This window comes from Podarcis pityusensis (assembly GCF_964106645.2).
Source record: "Podarcis pityusensis genome assembly, chromosome: 2".
NCBI classification, from domain to species: Eukaryota; Metazoa; Chordata; class Lepidosauria; order Squamata; family Lacertidae; genus Podarcis; species Podarcis pityusensis.
The window spans coordinates 23,822,051-23,841,929 of NC_138029.1; the positions used below are offsets into that span (position 1 = coordinate 23,822,051).

Here is a 19,879-nt window from a genome sequence, read left to right on the forward strand (position 1 = left end):
CTTCCTCGCCGATTCAAAGAGGGAGTAGCTCTTACCTTTGGGCGCCAGGTGACTCCGGAGCTCCCCTTTGCAAAGGACCCGAGCTCCCCACAGTTTAGACGCTCCCCTTTCCCCCTAGGTTGTGGGATAGCGACGCTCCGATCCGAGGCAGTGGAACTGGGGCGCGCGGCTGCGAGGGTCTCTAACTGGAGCGCTGGAAGGGCGCGCAGAGTTCCGCGCTGCTCCAGCGCCGCGCTTTTTATCCCTCGCTCGCCCGCCTCCCCTCGGGGCGTTGCTTCGAGGGGCGGCCAGCGCGGGAGGGAGGGGGGCCCCCTAGAGGAGAAGAGGCGCGAAGGCGGCGTGCCGGCAGGAGGAGCTGGTGGCAGCGGGGAGTGTTGCTGCAGAGACCCCCGCTCCCCAAATCACAAAGGCTTCCCTCGGCTGGGCAGCCTCTTTGGCAGCTGCACCCAGGACGCGGAGGGGAGGGGAGTCCTGGGCATCGCTGCTGAGTTACAGCAGCCAGAAAGCTCGAGGGCTCGCTTCCACGCAGAGAGAACGGAGGGGAGGAGAAGACGGAGGCTGGAACAGGCTCAAGGATGTCGGACGGGGCGGGGAGACCCCCCCTGGTCTCCTCCTCTTGCCACCCCCTGGAATAACCGGCAGGCTGATGGAGAATGCCCTGCAACATCTAAAAGTCATCTGCCGCCCGCCCCATCAGATCCAGGAAGTGCCTCACTGAAGGTCAACAAGGTCGGAACCAGCAGGGTCCTTAATGGGAGATCCTAACCTAACCAACCACCGCTGGAGCTCTCTGTTTGTTGTTGTTAAGAAATGAGTACATTTCCATTTTTAAATCCCGCCCCTGCCCCCATCTGTGAAAGCTCTTTAAGAAAAAACGACAGGGAACCACTCTGAGATCTAGCAAGTGGGGCAGTATACCAAACAAACAAATAAAATTTAAACTATAGACATATTTAAAAAATAAATAACAGAATCGAAGGTATGATTCATGCCAGTTAGAAATCCCTTTCATTTCAATAGGATACTCAAAGCACATGTTTAACTCTCTTGTAGAAGTTAAGGGAATGAGAACTAGCTCTCTCTAACCTTGGATGAAACATGCCCTGTGTGTGTGTGTGATTATGATAATCAAAAATATGCTAGAATTATGGTCGTGCTCCGCAGTTGAAGGCTTACACAAATGGCTGAAAATTCGTTACAAGGCATAATCAGCTTCCAAAATCTATCCAGGTCCTTTGCAACTTTGGGACATTACTAAAGCTTGGGGTGGTAGTAATTAAGCAGGGATTACAACCTTTCTGGGACACGGGTGGCGCTGTGGGTTAAACCACAGAGCCTAGGACTTGCCAATCAGAAGTTTGGCGGTTCGAATCCCCGCGATGGGGTGAGCTCCCGTTGCTCGGTCCCAGCTCCTGCCAACCTAGCAGTTCGAAAGCACGTCAAAGTGCAAGTAGATAAATAGGTACCGCTCCGGTGGGAAGGTAAACGGCGTTTCCGTGCACTGCTCTGGTTCGCCAGAAGCAGCTTAGTCATGCTGGCCACATGACCCAGAAGCTGTATGCCGGCTCCCTCGGCCAATAAAGCGAGATGAGCGCCGCAAACCCAGAGTCGGCCACAACTGGACCTAATGGTCAGGGGTCCCTTTACCTTTTACAACCTTTCTGCTTGCATGTCCATCATTTGAGACTGTGTTGTCAAGTGATGATTTGCACATGTGAGTAAACAGACAGAGACAAAACACCGCGTGCCACACCTTATACACAACACTTTTCAACGGCAGCAATTGACACGTTGATTGCACTGCCTGTCAATTAACTACCAGGGTAGCTTAAAGGTGTTGGTATTGCTGTACGAAGTCCTATATGCCGTATTTTTCGCACCATAGGACGCACCGGCCCATAGGACGCATCAAGTTTTTTTGGGGGGAAATAAAGAAAAAAAAATTATTTCCCCCCCAGGCGCTTGTGGGGCCGGCAGCGGGGAGAAGCGCTCTTCTCCCCGCAGTCCGCCTTCAGATCAGGTCCGGGGACAGCGGGAAGACGCGCTGCGTCTCCCAGCTGTCCCCGGAGCTTGGGGGCAGGCAGCGGGGAGAAGCGCTCTTCTCCCTGCCGCCCACCTTGACATCAAGTCCGGGGACAGCGGGAAGACGCGCTGCGTCTCCCAGCTGTCCCCGGAGCTTGGGGGCAGGCAGCGGGAAGAAGCGCTCTTCTCCCTGCCGCCCACCTTGACATCAAGTCCGGGGACAGCGGGAAGACGTGCTGCGTCTCCCAGCTGTCCCCGGAGCTTGGGGGCAGGCAGCGGGGAGAAGCGCTCTTCTCCCTGCCGCCCACCTTGACATCAAGTCCGGGGACAGCGGGAAGACGCGCTGCGTCTCCCCGCTGTCCCTGGAGCTTGGGGGCAGGCAGCGGGGACAAGCGCTCTTCTCCCTGCCGCCCACCTTGACATCAAGTCCGGGGACAGCGGGAAGACGCGCTGCGTCTCCCAGCTGTCCCCGGAGCTTGGGGGCAGGCAGCGGGGAGAAGCGCTCTTCTCCCTGCCGCCCGCCTTGCGATCAGGTCCGGGGACAGCGGGAAGACGCGCTGCGTCTCCCAGCTGTCCCCGGAGCTTGGGGGCAGGCAGCAGGGAGAAGCGCTCTTCTCCCTGCCGCCCGCCTTGCGATCAGGTCCGGGGACAGCGGGGAGACGCACTGCGTCTCCCTGCTGTCCCCGGAGCTTGCGGGGCCGGCGGCGGGGTCTCCCCGCCGTCAGCCTCCAAACCACTTCGGGAGACAGCGGGATGGCAGCGTTCCACCTCCCTCTGTCCCCCGACCTTGTGGGGCTGGCGCTGGGGCTCTCCTGAAGCCTGGAGAGCGAGAGGGGTCGGTGCGCACCGACCCCTCTCGCTCTCCAGGCTTCAGTGAAAGCCTGCATTCGCACCATAGGACGCACACACATTTCCCCTTCATTTTTGGAGGGGAAAAAGTGCGTCCTATAGTGCGAAAAATACGGTAGCTTGGGACTTGGATCGCCTCAGCCCTTACATAGCCAACCAGTCCCTGCATTCTGCAGGAGTGAGCATGCTGCAGATACCATTCTGTCAATACAGTGGTACCTCTGGTTATGAAGACTTCAGGTTACAAGCTCCGCTAACCCAAAAGTAGCTGCTCCTGGTTGCGAATTTTGCCCCAGGATGTGAACGGAAAATGTGTGACGAAGGTGTGTGCTCAGCGGGAGGCCCCATTAGCGAAAGCGCGCCTCAGGATAAGAACGGTTTCAGCTTAAGAACGGACCTCTTTAACGAATTAAGTTTGTAACCAGAGGTACCATTGTATGTCAATTCTTCATGATGCTAGAATCAGGCCTTTAGTGTGGCGATACCTGCTCATTGGAACCCCTATATATTGGACAGGCACAGCCTTTTTGTTTGATTTTTGGTGCCTGCTAAGGACGTTCCTGGAAGTGAGAGCTGGACCATAAAGAAGGCTGATTGCCGAAGAATTGATGCTTTTGAATTATGGTGCTGGAGGAGACTCTTGAGAGTCCCATGGACTGCAAGAAGATCAAACCTATCCATTCCTAAGGGAAATCAGCCCTGAGTGCTCACTGGAAGGACAGATCCTGAAGCTGAGGCTCCAATACTTTGGCCACCTCATGAGAAGAGAAGACTCCCTTGAAAAGACCCTGATGTTGGGAAAGATGGAGGGCCCAAGGAGAAGGGGATGAGAGAGGACGAGATGGTGGGACAGTGTTCTCGAAGCTATCAGCATGAGTTTGACCAATCTGCGGGAGGCAGTGGAAGACAGGAGTGCCTGGCGTGCTCTGGTCCATGGGTTACGAAGAGACGGACACGACTAAACAATTAAACAACAACGATGTTCCTCTTTCAACAAGTCTTTTAAATGGAAATCTTTATCTTAATTGGTATCCGTATTGATTTTCTCTGTGTGCCATTGTTGTTTTTATGGCTTTTAAAAAGAAAGTTTTTTATAGATGCAAGTGTTTTAATTGCCCCAAGCTAATTTTAATATTTTTTAAATTGATTTTGTTAAGAGGTACAAACTTGGAAAAAAGAATAGAAAGTGTAAAACGTAAAATATCACAGCCTGGAAGGACAAAAATACAGCACAGCTCTAAAAGAACTTCAAAGTACTGACTCGATGTTTTAATTGATTTTATATATGCAGCTATTCTATATATGTTTTATGACTTTGTATATTTTCTCCAGGATGCCTCATGGGAGGTGATGCATCAATGAAACAAACAAACATGCAAACAATAGTGAATCATGCAGTGTTGAATAATGCAGTGATGAAGAGAAACAAATGCCATTCAAGCATACATCAACCAGTCCAGGGAACTTCACTATCAGCGTACAATATTAGCTACATCCAAGATCAGGAGTTGTGTCCAGGGAGAGCTCTAGATATTTCAGCTCTCTATCTGGGGCAAGAGTCCTTCAGTGAGTTTGAGGCTGCACCTTAAAGAAATGATGTGAGCGACGCACTCTTTCACACCATAGAGTTTTGTGTCCAGGGGGTCCCTTTTCTAGGGAGATTAAAGATAAAGATAAAACTATAGCAACAGCAAAACATTACAGTATACGCAGGAAAGGAAATTTGATATAAGAGCACAATTTAAAGTCCTGAATCAGCCGTCAATTAGTGGCCCTTATTCTGATTGCCCCTGCTATGAACCTAGCAACCTTTGCTGTTATCTGCTTATTTTGATCTGACAGAAGAAAGGACATTGTGGCAGTGGTTGAGCGCCCTGGGATGGTTAGTACGAGTGGGGTGAAGCTCTCGTTCCTCAGGTCTTTGTAGAGAGTGCAAGACAGGAGGACGTGTGCTGCTGTTTTGGTGCTACCGTCTCCACAGGGGGCAAAGACGTTTCTCAGGCAGGATTTTTTGGAATCGACCCTCAAGTACTGCAGATGGCAAAACATCCAGTCTTGCAAGTGTAAAAGCACATCTGTATTTTGGGATAATAAGTTTGTGCAGATATGGGACCAGAGAATCAAAATGGAGAGGTGGAAAATGAACCTACCAAGGGCAGAATTTCCTTATAGTGGCCAGGTTGTTCTGATGCTCGATATCTTTTAGACGTTGACCAATTAGACTGTTTGCTTTAGTAGGGCCCATAGTGAGTAGGTGTTGTGGGGATAGGCCACAAGAGTGAAGTTTTTGATAGACGGTTTTAAGCCAGGCACTTTTATGGGAGTCTTGAAGTACTAGGGTTTTTAGGGAGATTATGCCACTCACTTCCTGCGGTCCTTACTTCAACCTCCTCCTGACCACCCAGCAGTGCTATTTTTCTAGAAAAAGAGGTTCCAGGACTCATCATGAACTTGTTCTCCTACAATGGGAATGGCACCCACCTGAGAAGAAGAAGAAGAAGAGGAGGAGGAGTTTGGATCTGATATCCCGCTATATTACTACCCAAGGGAGTCTCAAAGCGGTTAACATTCCCCTTTCCATTCCTCCCCCACAACAAACACTCTGTGAGGTGAGTGGGTCTGAGAGACTTCAGAGAAGTGTGATTAGCCCAAGGTCACCCAGCAGCTGCATGTGGAGGAGCGGAGACGCGAACCCAGTTCCCCAGATTACGAGACTACCGCTCTTAACCACTACACCACACTGGCTGAGAGGTGATGGAACTGAGTTCCAGCGACTTCCGGCTGAAAAAAACAAACCCCTGCCTCCCAGGCATCAAGGAAGCTTAGAGTGGATGGTCCTGGAAGCAAAATTTAGGTTGCCAGGTAGGGTGCTAAAAGCTAGAACCTCCAAGGTAGCTTCCTCTGAAAGAGGAATTCCTCCTCACCGGCCCAAATAGGACTAATTTAGCCAGCTAGCCCTGGTGATCATCTAATGTTTATTGGATGGATTTCCCCCACCCCAAATTGATTTCTGAATTCTGAATTTATTGTTATGCACGTTTTATACTGTATTTTAAGCTGTTTTTTGTTGCATCAATTAAGTGCTTTAAATTTGTTGTTAGCCGCCCTGAGCCCGGTTTTCTGAACCGAGAAGGGCGGGGTATAAATTTATTATTATTATTATTATTATTATTATTATTATTATTATTATTATTAGGGCCAGCTGGACGGGTGCCATTACGTAGTCTCAATGTTTGGAGAGCCAATAATGTTGGGAGGCAGAGTTTGGAGCAGATAGGCCCTGGGGAGCAATTTAGGACAGGCTGGGTCTGTACAAAAGGGATGTGCTCTGCTTGAACTGGGATGGAACCAGATTGCTGGCACTTAAAATAAAAACCTAAAATGATGGTGGGTGGGGGGAGCCAACAGGAGCTGAAGTGGTTCTGGTTTGGAATGAAGCTTCCTCCTCACATCAAGAAACAGTTCAGCTTGAATACAACCTGATAATAAGTGAATGTTTAAGTTTTGATAATAAATTTGAAACACCCTGCGCACCCAGAAGAATGATTGCACATGAAAGCCACAAGTTCTTCACTAGAACTCCAAGTGAGGGAGAAAGCACACTAACCCATCTGTGACCAACTAAGTTTAAAGCTGTTCCCACGAACTTCTGAATTTGTGGAGCTTTTGAATATCAAGATTAGCATGCAACATGAAGCCAGGCAGACTGAGATCCAGATCACTGTGACTGATTTAACCCTTGGGTGGGAAGCAGATTTGTAAGAATAAGTTGCTGAAAGCAATGGAGAGGATGAAGGCAGAGAAAAGCAAAATGGCGGTCTACGTTGCAAAAATGCACTTGGCTGGCAAAACACTTGGTTTCTTCTTTGCTCTGACATATTAGGAATGTCAAAGCAGTTATGAAAAAAGGGATTACAATTGTTTGGGGCGGGAATGTTAATTGCTTGTTTAACAATTTCAGTTAGACCATTAATTCTAGAATCTAAAATTCCCTAGTGGCACCGCTAAATGGAGATTTCCGCTCTGTAATCTACCATTTTTGAAATATACACCTAAGAAGAAATCCTATGATTCTTGGGAGGGCATGCTTCCTGAGTTAGAAAAGTAACCATATTGTCCTCTACTTCATAGGTCTTTGGGGTTATGACTCCATATCTGTTAACTGTTCTCTGATCCAAGTTGGCTTACATTTATTTTGTCATAAGGACATAGGAAAGCCCTTCTGGATCACGCCAAAGGCCCACCTGATACAGCATTCATGACTAGCCTTATCCTCCATGAGTTTGTCTAATCCCCTGCTAAAGCTGTCCAAGTTGGAGGACATCACAGTATTTCATGGTAACCTTTGTCACAATTTATTTATTTATTTTATTGAATTTATATACCACCCTATACCCAGAGTGCAAGTAGATAAATAGGTACCACTCTGACGGGAAGGTAAACGGCATTTCCATGTGCTGCTCTGGTTTCGCCAGAAGCGGCTTAGTCATGCTGGCCACATGACCCGGAAAAACTGCGGACAAACGTCGGCTCCCTCGGCCAGTAAAGCAAGATGAGCACCGCAACCCCAGAGTCGTTCGTGACTGGACTTAACTGTCAGGGGTCCTTTACCTTTTTTTTACCCAGAGGTCTCAGGGTGGTTTACAGAATAAAACCACAAAATGCGCAATCAAAGCAACAACAACAACAACAACCACCACCCAATAATCCCCCCCCAAATCACCCACATTTTTAAAGGGCAATTTGTGTACTGAAGTAGATATATTTGCATTTCGGTATTGTGGTGGTGGTTAAAAAAAGATTCCCTGCTCTCTCTCACTTTAGCTTACAGGCATAGTAGCCTGCCATCTGGACTGGCATGTTTTGAAGCTCCCAACTTTTCAGAGCGATTCAGGTTTCCAATTATCTGAATGCAGAAGCGAGAGGTAAAATCCGAGAGCTTCCGTAAAAAGGAATTATCCCAGGATGAATACATTGGATATAAAACTTGCATATTGATGAATTCCTTTCCCCCCATTTTTTCATTTCAAAATAAATTTAACCATGAGTTTCAGCTCCCCCTTCTCCCTTGGCTTCTTCCCTTCAACACTGCCCCCTTTTTCTCCTTCAGAAGTGGATTTTGTGCCAAGGGTACACTTGACCCTCGTCCTGGAGTCAAACTGGCATGTGGAGTGTTATTTGAGTCATGTGGTAGGATGGCTGAGTGTGCAGTTGAATTAAAAAATATATGCAGCTGGGGGAAAATTGTGCAGTTGGAAAGCAGAGAATGTGCAGTGGGAAAAATGAGGGAAACTTGTCCCGTTTATGTGCTTATTGAGCGCTTAAATGGCAGGCAGGGCTTTTTTTCCAGCTGGAACTTGCCGGAACTCAGTTCCAGAACTTCTTAGAATTTTCCATTCTAAGAGAATGAGGGAGGAGTTCATGGCGAGTTCCGGAACCTCTATAGCTCTGATGACAGGAAACGTCAGGGATAGCATATACACAAATTATATCAGGCTAGAATGTGCTTAGCTTCCATACCTACAACAAACTGCCTAAACCATATTGAAAAACCATATACCTTTTGACTGAAACTTCCTGAGAGTTAATTGGGTCCTGCTCTTACTTTTCAGTGCAATATTTTCACTTGCAAGCATATCGACATCAGCACTAGGGGGTTTGGCTTGGGCCTGGAGCAATTGAAATATTTCTGGCCCGCCCACCGGAAGTGACATGTAGGTCAATCCAGGCAGGGGTCGCTAAGATTTACATCAAATAGGGTGACCCCCGCAGGGACCGTCGACTGGGAGGATGTTAGAATTCCTGCTCCATGATTGCAGTCATGGGATTTTTGTCTATCACATGACGGTGTATGTTTTAACTCCACAAAGTGGGAAGTGACGGAGACAGGATGTTTGTGTTACTGTGTTCCATGAAGTGGGGCTATTGTCCTTTGTTCTTTCTCTTTGCTGTCTGATGCTAGAGAGAGGGGGAGCCATGTTGCAGTGCTCTGTGTGTGTTTATATGTAAATAAAGTAGATTAGCTAAAATGCTGAGTTGCTGAGGTCTGTTATGCAAGCTGCGGTGACTCTGCGGATCCCTAAGTGTGCCGGTGTCTGTTGGCATCGGTTGCTGTGATGTTCGGGCAGAAGAAAGCTTTTGAAGCTCCCAAACAAATGACCAGGAGGGAGAGAACATGCCAGTCGGGCATGTGTCTCTGCCAGGGTCCTACTCGAGTGTAGGACGAGCTCCTGACAGAGAGTGCCTTTGGCCCTGGCCCCGCCTGGGCATGCGGACATGGCCACTCCCCCCGGATCCCTTTGATGAGATACCCCAGTGTTTGGAGGGGCACGTGGAGACTACAACCTCCCCTCCATCCAAGACAAAGGATTGCCCTAATGCCCAACCCAGTTGTGACGATTGCTGTGAGGTAGGCAAAAAACCACCAGGTCAGAGCCAATTTGCCCGGTGGACAAATTCCTACCTGGCCCCATAAAAACAGCGACCACCCTAGCCACAGCAAGGTCCTTGACTATCAGCTTAAACCGAGGGCGAGTGGGTGGAGAAATCCGACGAAGGAACAAACACGTAGTGCCCCAGGTGTGGGCTGCTTAAATGGTCAGGGGGCGGACCCAATGGAAGCCTTCCCACTCTGTCAGCTCTGCCCCCTGGCACAGCCCAAGTCCCAGCCTGCATGCCCATTTGCCAAAGCAGGATGGAGGCCAGGATCCGGCTTTTGATAAGCTGTGGGGGCTTATGTATTCAATTTTGAGGGACTGAGTCTCTGGTTATTCTGGAATTAAGAGTCTTGTTCATTTGAAAGCACTCCCATTTCCAGAGTCTGAATAGCTGAGGCTACAGAGGCGGATAGTTCAGCAGCCTTGGCAACTGCACGAGGGATGTAGGCAAGAGCCTTTATTTATTAAACAGCAATGGAGAGGCCGCGCAGAAGATAAATATATAGTTTTGTAGCTTTCAATACCAGTCAGCAGAGCAGAGATTTCCCAGGACAAAAATAAAAAAGGGGAAACTCATCCAAAAATGTGCGGTAATGAGCAGTTTCCTCGGATCTGACAAATTAGTCGCTCCAAGTCTTTTTAATAAAACAATGGCTCAAAATGCATTGGCTTCATTATTCATGATCTGCCCTTGCCGTGGCTGACAAGCTACCCAGCGACTTGCCTGGAGAAGCGAAATGCTGCGTCTTAACGTCACTGCTGCAATTTGACACGATGGATTTGAACCCCGTAGGTAACAAAGCCACAGCTGGTGTGTGTACACACACAAAAAGTTTTGGAAATACAAGCCACAGGTTCCCCACCAATGAGGAGCTGGCCTACATGAGTTTTAATTTGCAGGCACTCTCAACCTTATTCCAGAAAAGGTAATAAAATTATATATTTAAAAGCCTTACCAACAACAATGCAATTACAACCCTTCATGGTGACCTCTGTATTATTGGGGTGGAGATGCGAGCTGTTGTCAAAAGACTATGGCTTACAACAGCTCTGCAAAGTTGTTGTTGTTGTTTAGTCATTTAGTCGTGTCTGACTCTTTGTGACCTCATGGACCAGAGCACGCCAGGCACTCCTGTCTTCCACTGCCTCCCGCAGTTTGGTCAAACTCATGCTGGGAGCTTTGAGAACATTGTCCAACCATCTTGTCCTCTGTTGTCCACTTCTCCTTGTGTCTTCAATCTTTCCCAACATCAGGGTCTTTTCCAGGAAGTCTTCTCTTCCCATGAGGTGGCCAAAGTATTGGAGCCTCAGCTTCAGGATCTGTCCTTCCAGTGAGCACTCAGGCCTGATTTCCTTAAGAATGGATAGGTTTGATCTTCAAAGTAAGTAAAGGTAAAGGGACCCCTGACCATTAGGTCCAGTCGTGGCTGACTCTGGGGTTGCGGCGCTCATCTCGCTTTACTGGCCAAGGGAGCCGGTGTACAGCTTTCGGGTCATGTGGCCAGCATGACTAAGCTGCTTCTGGCGAACCAGAGCAGTGCACGGAAACGCCGTTTGCCTTCCCGCCAGAGCGGTACCTATTTATCTACTTGCACTTTGACGTGTTTTCGAACTGCTAGGTGGGCAGGAGCAGGGACCGAGCAACAGGAGCTCACCCCGTCGTGGGGATTCGAACTGCCGACCTTCTGATCAGCAAGTCCTAGGCTCTGTGGTTTAACCCACAGCGCCACCCGTGTAGCCCACTGTTAATAGTGCAGAGATGGCGCTTGAGCAGAGACGGTGTTTTTCAACCACCCTGCAAAGTAGCTCAGTTTTGTTAAATCCACCAAAGGCTGGTGGGGAGATTAAGTTCATGATGCAAGACACAACAGGGCATGCCACACGGAAGCCATGTCTTATAGGTAATTTGCTGTGTGCCTGTCTATGCTTGCAGGGGCTGCTTAGATATTCTACCCTGTGGGGCTGCAGAATTTTTTGTCAGCAGGTTTTGCCCTCAACACAACTGCGTTCCTAAGGGCAGCACTCAGGGGTGGCTCATCCCATTTCACCACCTGAGGCAAAATGGGAAACATGAGCACACACACACACACGCACTGAAGCCTTGCTTACTGAAGTCACGCTGAGGTGTAGCTTCCATGTTCTGTCAAGATCTCGTGAGAGCCCAGCAAGATCTTGCAGGGCTCTTGTGAGTTTTTACAGGGCTCTTGCCAGATCTCATCAAAACCCCAAAGCCGCTGCCACAGCCACAGCAGGTGGGCAGGACATCCAAAGTAGCACTGGAGAAGCAAGAAGCAGCTGCTGCTTCCGGCAAGTTCTTGATGGAACCCACAACTGCCGCTTCTCTTGACTTATCCAGCAGTGGTGGGACAGCAGGCAGGGTGCCTTTTGCAGTGCTGCCCCTTGGATTCTACCGCCTGAGGTAGCTGTCTCAGTCTGCCTCATGGGCTGGCCGGCCCTGGCAGTGCTTTATATGGGGGAAGGTAAGCGATACACCACAGGGTGGGGCTAAACCTGATCTCTTGCTACTAAGCAGCAAGCCTACTTCTCTTTGCATAGCCCCATTCAGGATTTTGATTCTTCATCACAATAGCTTGACTGGCGTTGAGAGCTGTCGAGAACACTGGGAACTGGGCTGGCTTACAGAAATATTCCATTTCCCCCTGCCCTTAGAATCTAGGATGGGCAAAAAACATACTGAGCTCACTAGTACAGTGGTACCTCGGGTAAAGAACTTAATTCGTTCCGGAGGTCCATTCTTAACCTGAAACCGTTCTTAACCTGAAGCACCACTTTAGTTAATGGGGTCTCCTCCTGCTGCTGCTGCACCACTGCCACACAATTTCTGTTCTCATCCTGAAGCAAAGTTCTTAACCCAAGGTACTATTTCTGGGTTAGTGGAGTTGTTAACCTGAAGCATCTGTAACCTGAAACGTCTGTAACCTGAAGCATCTGTAACCCGAGGTACCACTGTACACTACTACATTACAGTTGTTCTGCCTTTAGGCACCAGGCAAAAACATTCCTTTTTAACCAGGCCTTAGGTTGATCTTATTGACATCCAACACCCTTTTAAAATGTGGCTTTTTGGGGGCGGGAGTTATTGGGTTACTGCTTTTGGTTTGATTTTATATTTTGTGGTCTTGTTGTGAACTGCCCTGAGACCTCCGGGTATAGGGTGGTGTATAAGTGGAATAAATAATAATAATAATAATATGTGTTCTATAAAGGGCAGGAAGACAGCTACCAGGATTGAGCACCGACCACACGATTCAGCACAGACTGCAATTCAGTGCTTCGGAAAAGAGCCTGATTCAGCTCAGACTGTTGCAGAGATTTGGCTTGGGTCTGAATCGGAATCCCAATTCCGGAGCACCGAATTTCATGTCTCCCCACCACCACCACCTGATTATAATGGGGAAATCAACAAATGGCGACATCTGTTTTGTTTTTGACAGAAGTGGATTCCATTTGCAGGCATACCAAACCCAGTCTGAGTTGCAGAAAGCAACAGCTGCGAGGCTGATTTGACAGGAGTGGTTGTGTCGGAATTAACAAGGAGCACAGAGCACACAAGAAGAAGGTGACAACATCACTTTAACATCCCTCCATATCAGCAGTGTGATTAGAGAGCCCTCAGATAATCATTCCCTCTGATTGAAAGCTAGGCTCAAAACTACAGACCCTTCTTTTCAAGCCTGGGGAAAGAGACACGTTTTAGGTTTTGCAGATACAGTGCCTGCAGGTTTTTGTTTTGATCTCCAAATCGCTCCCAGGACTTTGAGAGGCCCCTGATTTTGATCAGCCACATGATTACAGAGGGAGCACAGTTTGACCCCAACAAGTCCAGAGTATCTCCAAAACTGGCCAGAAACCACTTAAGGATTTGCCTTTCCTCCAAATCTGATGTACACTCCTGACAGCAAGGCATTCCGCTGTGGATATCATAGAGAACTTACCTTGTGGACATGTATCTACCTCAAACGAATGGTTGTTTGTGCGTATGTTGGGTGAGGAATCTAATAGAAGCAGGCCTTTTCATTGTCTAAGAACTGGGTTTGTTCTGAAAAGAGAAAGGGCATTTGCTGGAATCAGCTCTCCACAATGAAACATGGAGAAAAGCATGTCAAATGGAAGAGGAGACTTCAAAGCACAGGAGACATGGCTACACAAAGCATCAAAAAAGGGGAAAATACTGCAGTCGCTGCTTGGGGCCGGGTTGAAATCCAAACACGAAAGAGTACCTAGGGACCTGGGCTGGAAAGGGGCCGTTTGAACACCTTGGAGACAAGATGAACTGTCCCACTTTGAGCTTTGATGCAACCATGTTTTCTCTCCCCCTTGCATTGCAAAAAGCTTTAATGCTAATTCATCCTTCCCAGGGGGACTCTTGCAGGCTAACATAAATATTGATTTATGGTATTTAGCAACACTAACTAATAAAGATCTCATCTGACTTCAGTGGGAGGTGGGAGGGCTGGGCTTTTGTCACTCTCAAAGCACGCCGGCACATTTCTGCCTGCACACCCACAAAGTTGTGTTACGCAACTCTGAAGCTGCAACTTAAGTCAGCAGAAATGATTTTCTGATTCACCGTGGAGCAGGACCCAAACTTGGAGTTTCTCCCCCCACCCCACCCACGCACAAAAAAGGACAATGAATAATTAACTTTTTAAAAAAGCAATACAAAAAAACAACCTCTCAACAGCCTGCCTGCCTGCTGTATGGGGGTGGGGGGTTATTTAAGAGAATCAGAAGTTAAGAAAACAATACAGTGGTACCTCGGGCTAAGTACTTAATTTGTTCCGGAGATCTGTACTTAACCTGAAACTGTTCTTAACCTGAAGCACCACTTTAGCTAATGGGGCCTCCTGCTGCTGCTGCACCGCCGGAGCACAATTTCTGTTCTCAACCTGAAGCACTATTTCTGGGTTAGCGGAGTATGTAACCTGAAGCGTATGTAACCTGAGGTACCACTGTAACCTATAAAACAACTTCAATATTAGCAGTTTGTGACCTGCTGGCATGTCAAATCCGCAGCAATTCAGTGGTCTGCCTGGCTGCTGAACCAGAAAACTACAGAAGGCAGCAGCAGCAGCACAAATGCTATCCAGAATTCCTATTGCATGGTCAGTACATAAGCTGTTATGTGGTGATCCCAGGGTATTGTACAGGCATGGGGTCACCAGGTTCAAAGAGGTTCAAGTTCCTCCATGCAGCAGGGCTTTCGTGCATCCACTGGTGAGAACCTCTCCTGTCCTTGCCCTCTCTGAAGACATTCCCTGGGAACTCTCCCTCTCCTCCCAATAACTGTCTGGAACGGGCTTTCCCTCTCTCCACAATCCCTGCCAATACATATTCAACTCTCTGTCCCCCACCCCCACATTTGCCTGAGGTGGCTTATGTTAAAGCGGTGCTCAGTTCCAAGGTGCGTGCTTGCGTGGGGTTTTCTGAAGTCAGCGTGCCACGAGGCGCACGTCTGGGAATGTACCCATCCGAGCTAAGCTGGAGGTTCTCCACGCAGCTCAGGTCAGATAGGTTTGCAGCATAAGCATTTCAGAGCAGCTGTCAGCAGATGCCAGCTTTCCTAAGGGATGCTGCATTATTGCCAGCAAAAAGAACATTGCCATCCGACGTCTTTCAGTTCTGTCCCTTGCTGCATTGCGTTCAAAAAAAGGGGGCGAGAGGAAAGCCAGGGAGGACATCAGTGGCATTGTGTCTTTGCACATTTATGCAGTAATAGCTCCACTTCAGACTCCTCTCCTGGGGGAGGCTGGTTGGGGGGTACCACTTGCGCGCAAAAAATAAATTACATTAATCCCACCTGACTGCATATAAAGAAAGGACACTTAAACAGTCTCAGAATCATTAATTGCAGAGATTTCTGCAGGCCCTGTGGTGGAAAACAGCTGGATTTTTCTCTGTTGAGAGCCCATTTAGCAGAGGATGTTTGGGAAAAGAAGGAACTGCATTGGCTATATTCTTCTCCTTCCCATACATAAAATCTGCCCAGCAGACAAAATTCAATAACCCACAAAGAGTCTGTTAACTTGGAGTGCATGTGGAGAGGGGAGTCAGAACATGAGTGCAAATTGGAAACTGAAGTCAGGTCACTCAGGGCCTCTTCACATATTGGGTTTTAGAGTGTACATCTAGAAATGTTCTGAAGTGTGAATGCAATGAAGACAAATTTGCAAACCCTTGTATCATGCCAGGTACACTTATCAGGGAGCCGGGATTGGTGCCAAACCTAGCTTTGCCCTGTGGAAGGTGTAAAATGGATCTAAGATATATGCAGTATATATATATACTTGAGGGTAGGAAAGGCTAACGGTGACTCAGATCCACTCTGTGTACTTTATACCCAAATACTCGAGTTGAAAACAAAAATGGTTGGGGGGAAAGCGTAAGAAATGCTTTCATTTGAGTTGAAGACTCTGATCTTGTACTTCCCTGAGACCATGGCAACAATACATTGTGTTAATGTAAACCTACCCAATTCACACTTTCTTGAAACAACCCGAGAACCAACTTGCAGCTATCCTTGGAAATTCACACTTCTTTAAATTTTGTGACACAGCTGTCTTACCAGATAACACGCACACACTCTCAGAGAAAGGGTTCATAAAATGCAAATATTAGTAAAATCAACACATTTCATGCACTATCATATTGCATATGAACATGGGTGGATTGGGGGGGGGGGAATGCCTTAAAATAATAATGAATTTTCATGAGGACAATATATATTGGAAACTGGTGTACAAAAATGTGGAAAACTGAACCTCTGGAAAAATAAGGAACTGAGAGATTTGTCCAAAACTGATTGATTTGTCCATCACTGTCTGCATAGAAACAAGTTTGTTTAAAGCAGGAAAGGTCTATGAAAATGAATCTCAGCCTCAAGCAGCTCACAGAGGATGTGGTTTTTCGTCATGGTAGCCTCAAAACACACCTAAGTTAGTACCAGCCACCACATTCTGACCTGAAGGCTCTTTAGATTCTGGCACTAAAATGCAACAGCAGCTCTTCAAATGGTTGCAGCTGAGTGCCATTTGTATGACTGGATAACAGCTTGAGTAGGGAGAAAAATCAAAATGGCTGGTAAGAAGTGGACAAAAAGTTGGCTAAACTACATGGGCCTAAACTGCACGTTTGAAGGAGTCCCAAGTCAACCATATGATTCTGAGTGGAATTAATGAGAGCCAATAACTGGCTGGGCCTGCTGCCAGTTCCCAAAAATACCAAGGGCACTGGGAAGCATGCGGCAGCAGACATAGCAAGGTCTAAGCAAAGTTGCCTGGACCAGCTGACAAACACAAATAACTACACTGGACTCAGGGAAAAGGGATGTGAGAACGCAACAGAGTGAGATTGAGGAGCAAAGATGGAAGCCAACAGGAGTGAAAAGTACCTGTTGCTGAAGAGATCTTTCTATGTTGACATATCAACAACATGGAGTGGATCTGCCTTGAGCCAAAAGCAGCACCGTTTACATTTAGCACCAAATGCGAACAAGGCCAGATGCAAGCTGCACTTCCAAACCAACGGTCAGGAATGTAGTTGTTCCTCCACAGCAGGTGCGGGGAATTGCTGGCTCTCCAGGTGTTGTTGATTTCCCATCATCCCTGGCCAATGGCCGTGATTGCAAGGGCTGATGGGAGTTGTAGTTCAGCCACATCTAGAGGGCCAGAGTCATGGCTTTACCAGTCTCACAGCTGAGCACAGGATAGCAGGCGAGTGAGAGGTAGGTGTGGCTGGGAAAATTGCTTCACAGGGCAAATTAGGGAATCTGGTGGGCCTTATTTTGTTCACAGGCTGCATATACCTCACCCATTCTTATTTAGGGGAAATGTTTAATCAAATAGGTGCCTTGCCTCAGAAATATCAGGCAGGTTCCATTAGCTCAAGGATTTCCATGCAATGGAACATCCTCTTGTCCATAGCTGTCAACTTTTCCCTTTTCTTGTGAGGAATCCTATTCGGAATAAGGGAATTTCCCTTAAAAAAGGGGGAAAGTTGACAGCTATGCTCTTATCTTTTCTCTTTGTGGCTCTGCACCCTCCCCAAATCTGCTCGAGGAGGTAGTGGGAACCCTCAGGTCAGAGGAGAAGGAGGGGGAGTTCTGTTGTACAGACAGCAGTCCTTCTGCTAATGGATTTTTTTGGTATTTTTTTGGACGCCACCCATTGTTGTTACTCAGATGCAAATTTAATGGGCAAGTTAATGGGTTAACCAACCAGAACTTATATAGTTAATAAATGAGCATTTATTTAATTGGCCAAGGAAAAAGCAAGGCTCATTCACATCAGATGAAAAGGTGGAAGGTCCTGTTTCAAGGACAAAAGGGACTTGGGCCTCAGAGGTTCTGAACCTTCTCTTTGCCCACACGGTAAAGGTAAAGGGACCCCTGACCATTAGGTCCAGTCGTGGCCGACTCTGGGGTTGCGGCGCTCATCTTGCTTTACTGGCCGAGGGAGCTGGTGTACAGCTTCCAGGTCATGTGGCCAGCATGACTAAGCCGCTTCTGGCGAACCAGAGCAGCGCACAGAAACGCTGTTTACCTTCCCACCAGAGCAGTACCTCTTTATCTACTTGCACTTTGTGCTTTCGAACTGCTAGGTTGGCAGGAGCAGGGACCAAGCAACGGGAGCTCACCCCATCGCGGGGATTCGAACCGCCAACCTTCTGATCGGCAAGTCCTAGGCTCTGTGGTTTAACCCACAGCCCACACGGTACCTTCTCACAAAGGTGTCCTGGTTGTGAGGGAAGTGCTTGGATGGAGAGACTACAGGGAGGTGAATTATGGGGTGGCCTTGCACTTCATAACCATGCACAGCCTTTTACACATATAAATTGAGCTCATGCCCTTTGCTTTATACGTAACGGGGACAAACCTGCATTTACAGAGATGGGCCTGCAGCCATCACATCTGGTTTGGGCCTGAGTCACAAAGATAACAAAGGCAAACGTGTGACAGGAAGTCATACTATGCCCTGTTAAAATAGAACACTTTTCACTCTCCTGTGCTTCACTCTCATAACAAAGGCACCAGAATGCTAAATTAAGGGTTGGTGCCTCAGCATTTCCGGAAATTGCCTAATTTTAGACAGCTGTGTGAGGAGGTGGCATCTATAAGTACCTGGCAGCTAGCATCTATTTGGAACCAAGTTGCAATTTTGCTTTGATGGAGGTGAAATACTGGAACTTACCAAGGCCACTCAGAGTTTCCTAGCACTACATATGTATCCTGTGCTGGTGCAAATCTGAAGCATCCATAATACCTTGACCCTCATCGTTTTGAGGGGTCCTTTCCATAATACCTCAAGCTTTATCTTCTATTGAGAAGGAAGCCACAAGATAGAGGGGGGGGGGGAAGCTTTTCCTTCTTCTAAGTTGGTGTGGTGAAGCTTGCTGGTAGCCCAGGAGCTTTGCTAGACCCTAAAACACTCAGGGCACAGGACCGTGACATAAATGTGCATATGCTAATACAGTGGTACCTCAGGTTAAGTGCTTAATTCGTACCAGAGGTCTGTTCTTAACCTGAAGCACCACTTTAGCTAATGGGGCCTCCCGCTGCTGCCGCACCACCGCCACACGATTTCTGTTCTCATCCTGAAGCAAAGTTCTTAACCTGAAGCACTATTTCTGGGTTAGCAGAGTCTGTAACCTGAAGTGTATGTAACCTGAAGCGTATGTAACCAGAGGTACCACTGTATATAGGCGTAGATGCAAATTTAGGCCAACTTTTAAAGGGAAAGCCGCCCTATAAGCAAAGGAAAACAAGTTGTTCAAAAAAAGGAGGTCCAGGTGGTTTTTTAAGGTGGGGCTCAAGGCCCCTTGGGCTATGCTCTCCGAAGTCTCCTGCTACAGGTTGAGAAATATCCTGCCCACCATATCTGTTAATGGCATCCCTATAGAATTGGCACTTCCTTACTGGTCCTATTTCTGTGACTGACAGAAGCCTGCTTGACTCAGAGACATGTTGATAGCAAGTGCCCCTATCTGGACATGGATAGCCTAACTTTTGTCACCTATGCTTTGATAACTTCTAAGTTAGATTACTGCAATGTGTTATATGTGGGGCTGCCTCTGATGGTTTAGAAACTTCAGGTTGCTCACCAGGAAAAGATGGTTTGAACATCCTGGCCCAACTGCATTGGCTGCCAATTAGTTTCCAGGTCCAGTTCAAAGTGCTGGTTTGACCTATAAAGCATGAAACAGCTCAGGACCTCAATACCTCAAGGTCTGCCTCTCCCCATATAAACTGAGCCAGCCCTTGCCATCATCACCTGAGGCCCTTCCTCAAGTGCTGTCTCTGCAAGAGGTCCGGCGAGTGGCAACATGAGAACGGGCCTTTTCTATGGCGGCTTCCCACTTATGGAAAGCTCTCCTCAGGAAAGCTTGCCTGGCGCCTTCGTTACATCTCTTTAAGCCCAAGACAAAAATATTCCTCTTCTCCCAGGCCTTTGGCTAATTAAACATTCAATATCCTTTTAAACTGGGGTAATTGGGGTTCTTTTTGTTTCTATGGTACACATTTTTGTGTTTTTTATATTCTAAACCAGGGGTCA

General features: G+C 47.7%; 1 protein-coding gene across 2 annotated transcripts in view; it reads right to left on the reverse strand.

Moving 5' to 3' along the window:
• The window catches only part of CACNG5 (calcium voltage-gated channel auxiliary subunit gamma 5), a 61,205-nt gene extending 47,840 nt beyond the window's left edge, over positions 1 to 13,365 (reverse strand). The window contains exon 1 of one of the 2 annotated variants that reach the window (XM_080995007.1): positions 13,265 to 13,365. In XM_080995007.1, the coding sequence (XP_080851133.1) occupies positions 13,265 to 13,275 (11 nt within the window). In that variant the 5' untranslated portion in view covers positions 13,276 to 13,365. Of the gene's footprint in view, positions 1 to 35; positions 769 to 13,264 lie in introns of those variants that run through there. The other variant, XM_080995008.1, reaches the window with a different exon arrangement.
• Between the last annotated feature and the right edge of the window lie 6,514 nt (positions 13,366 to 19,879).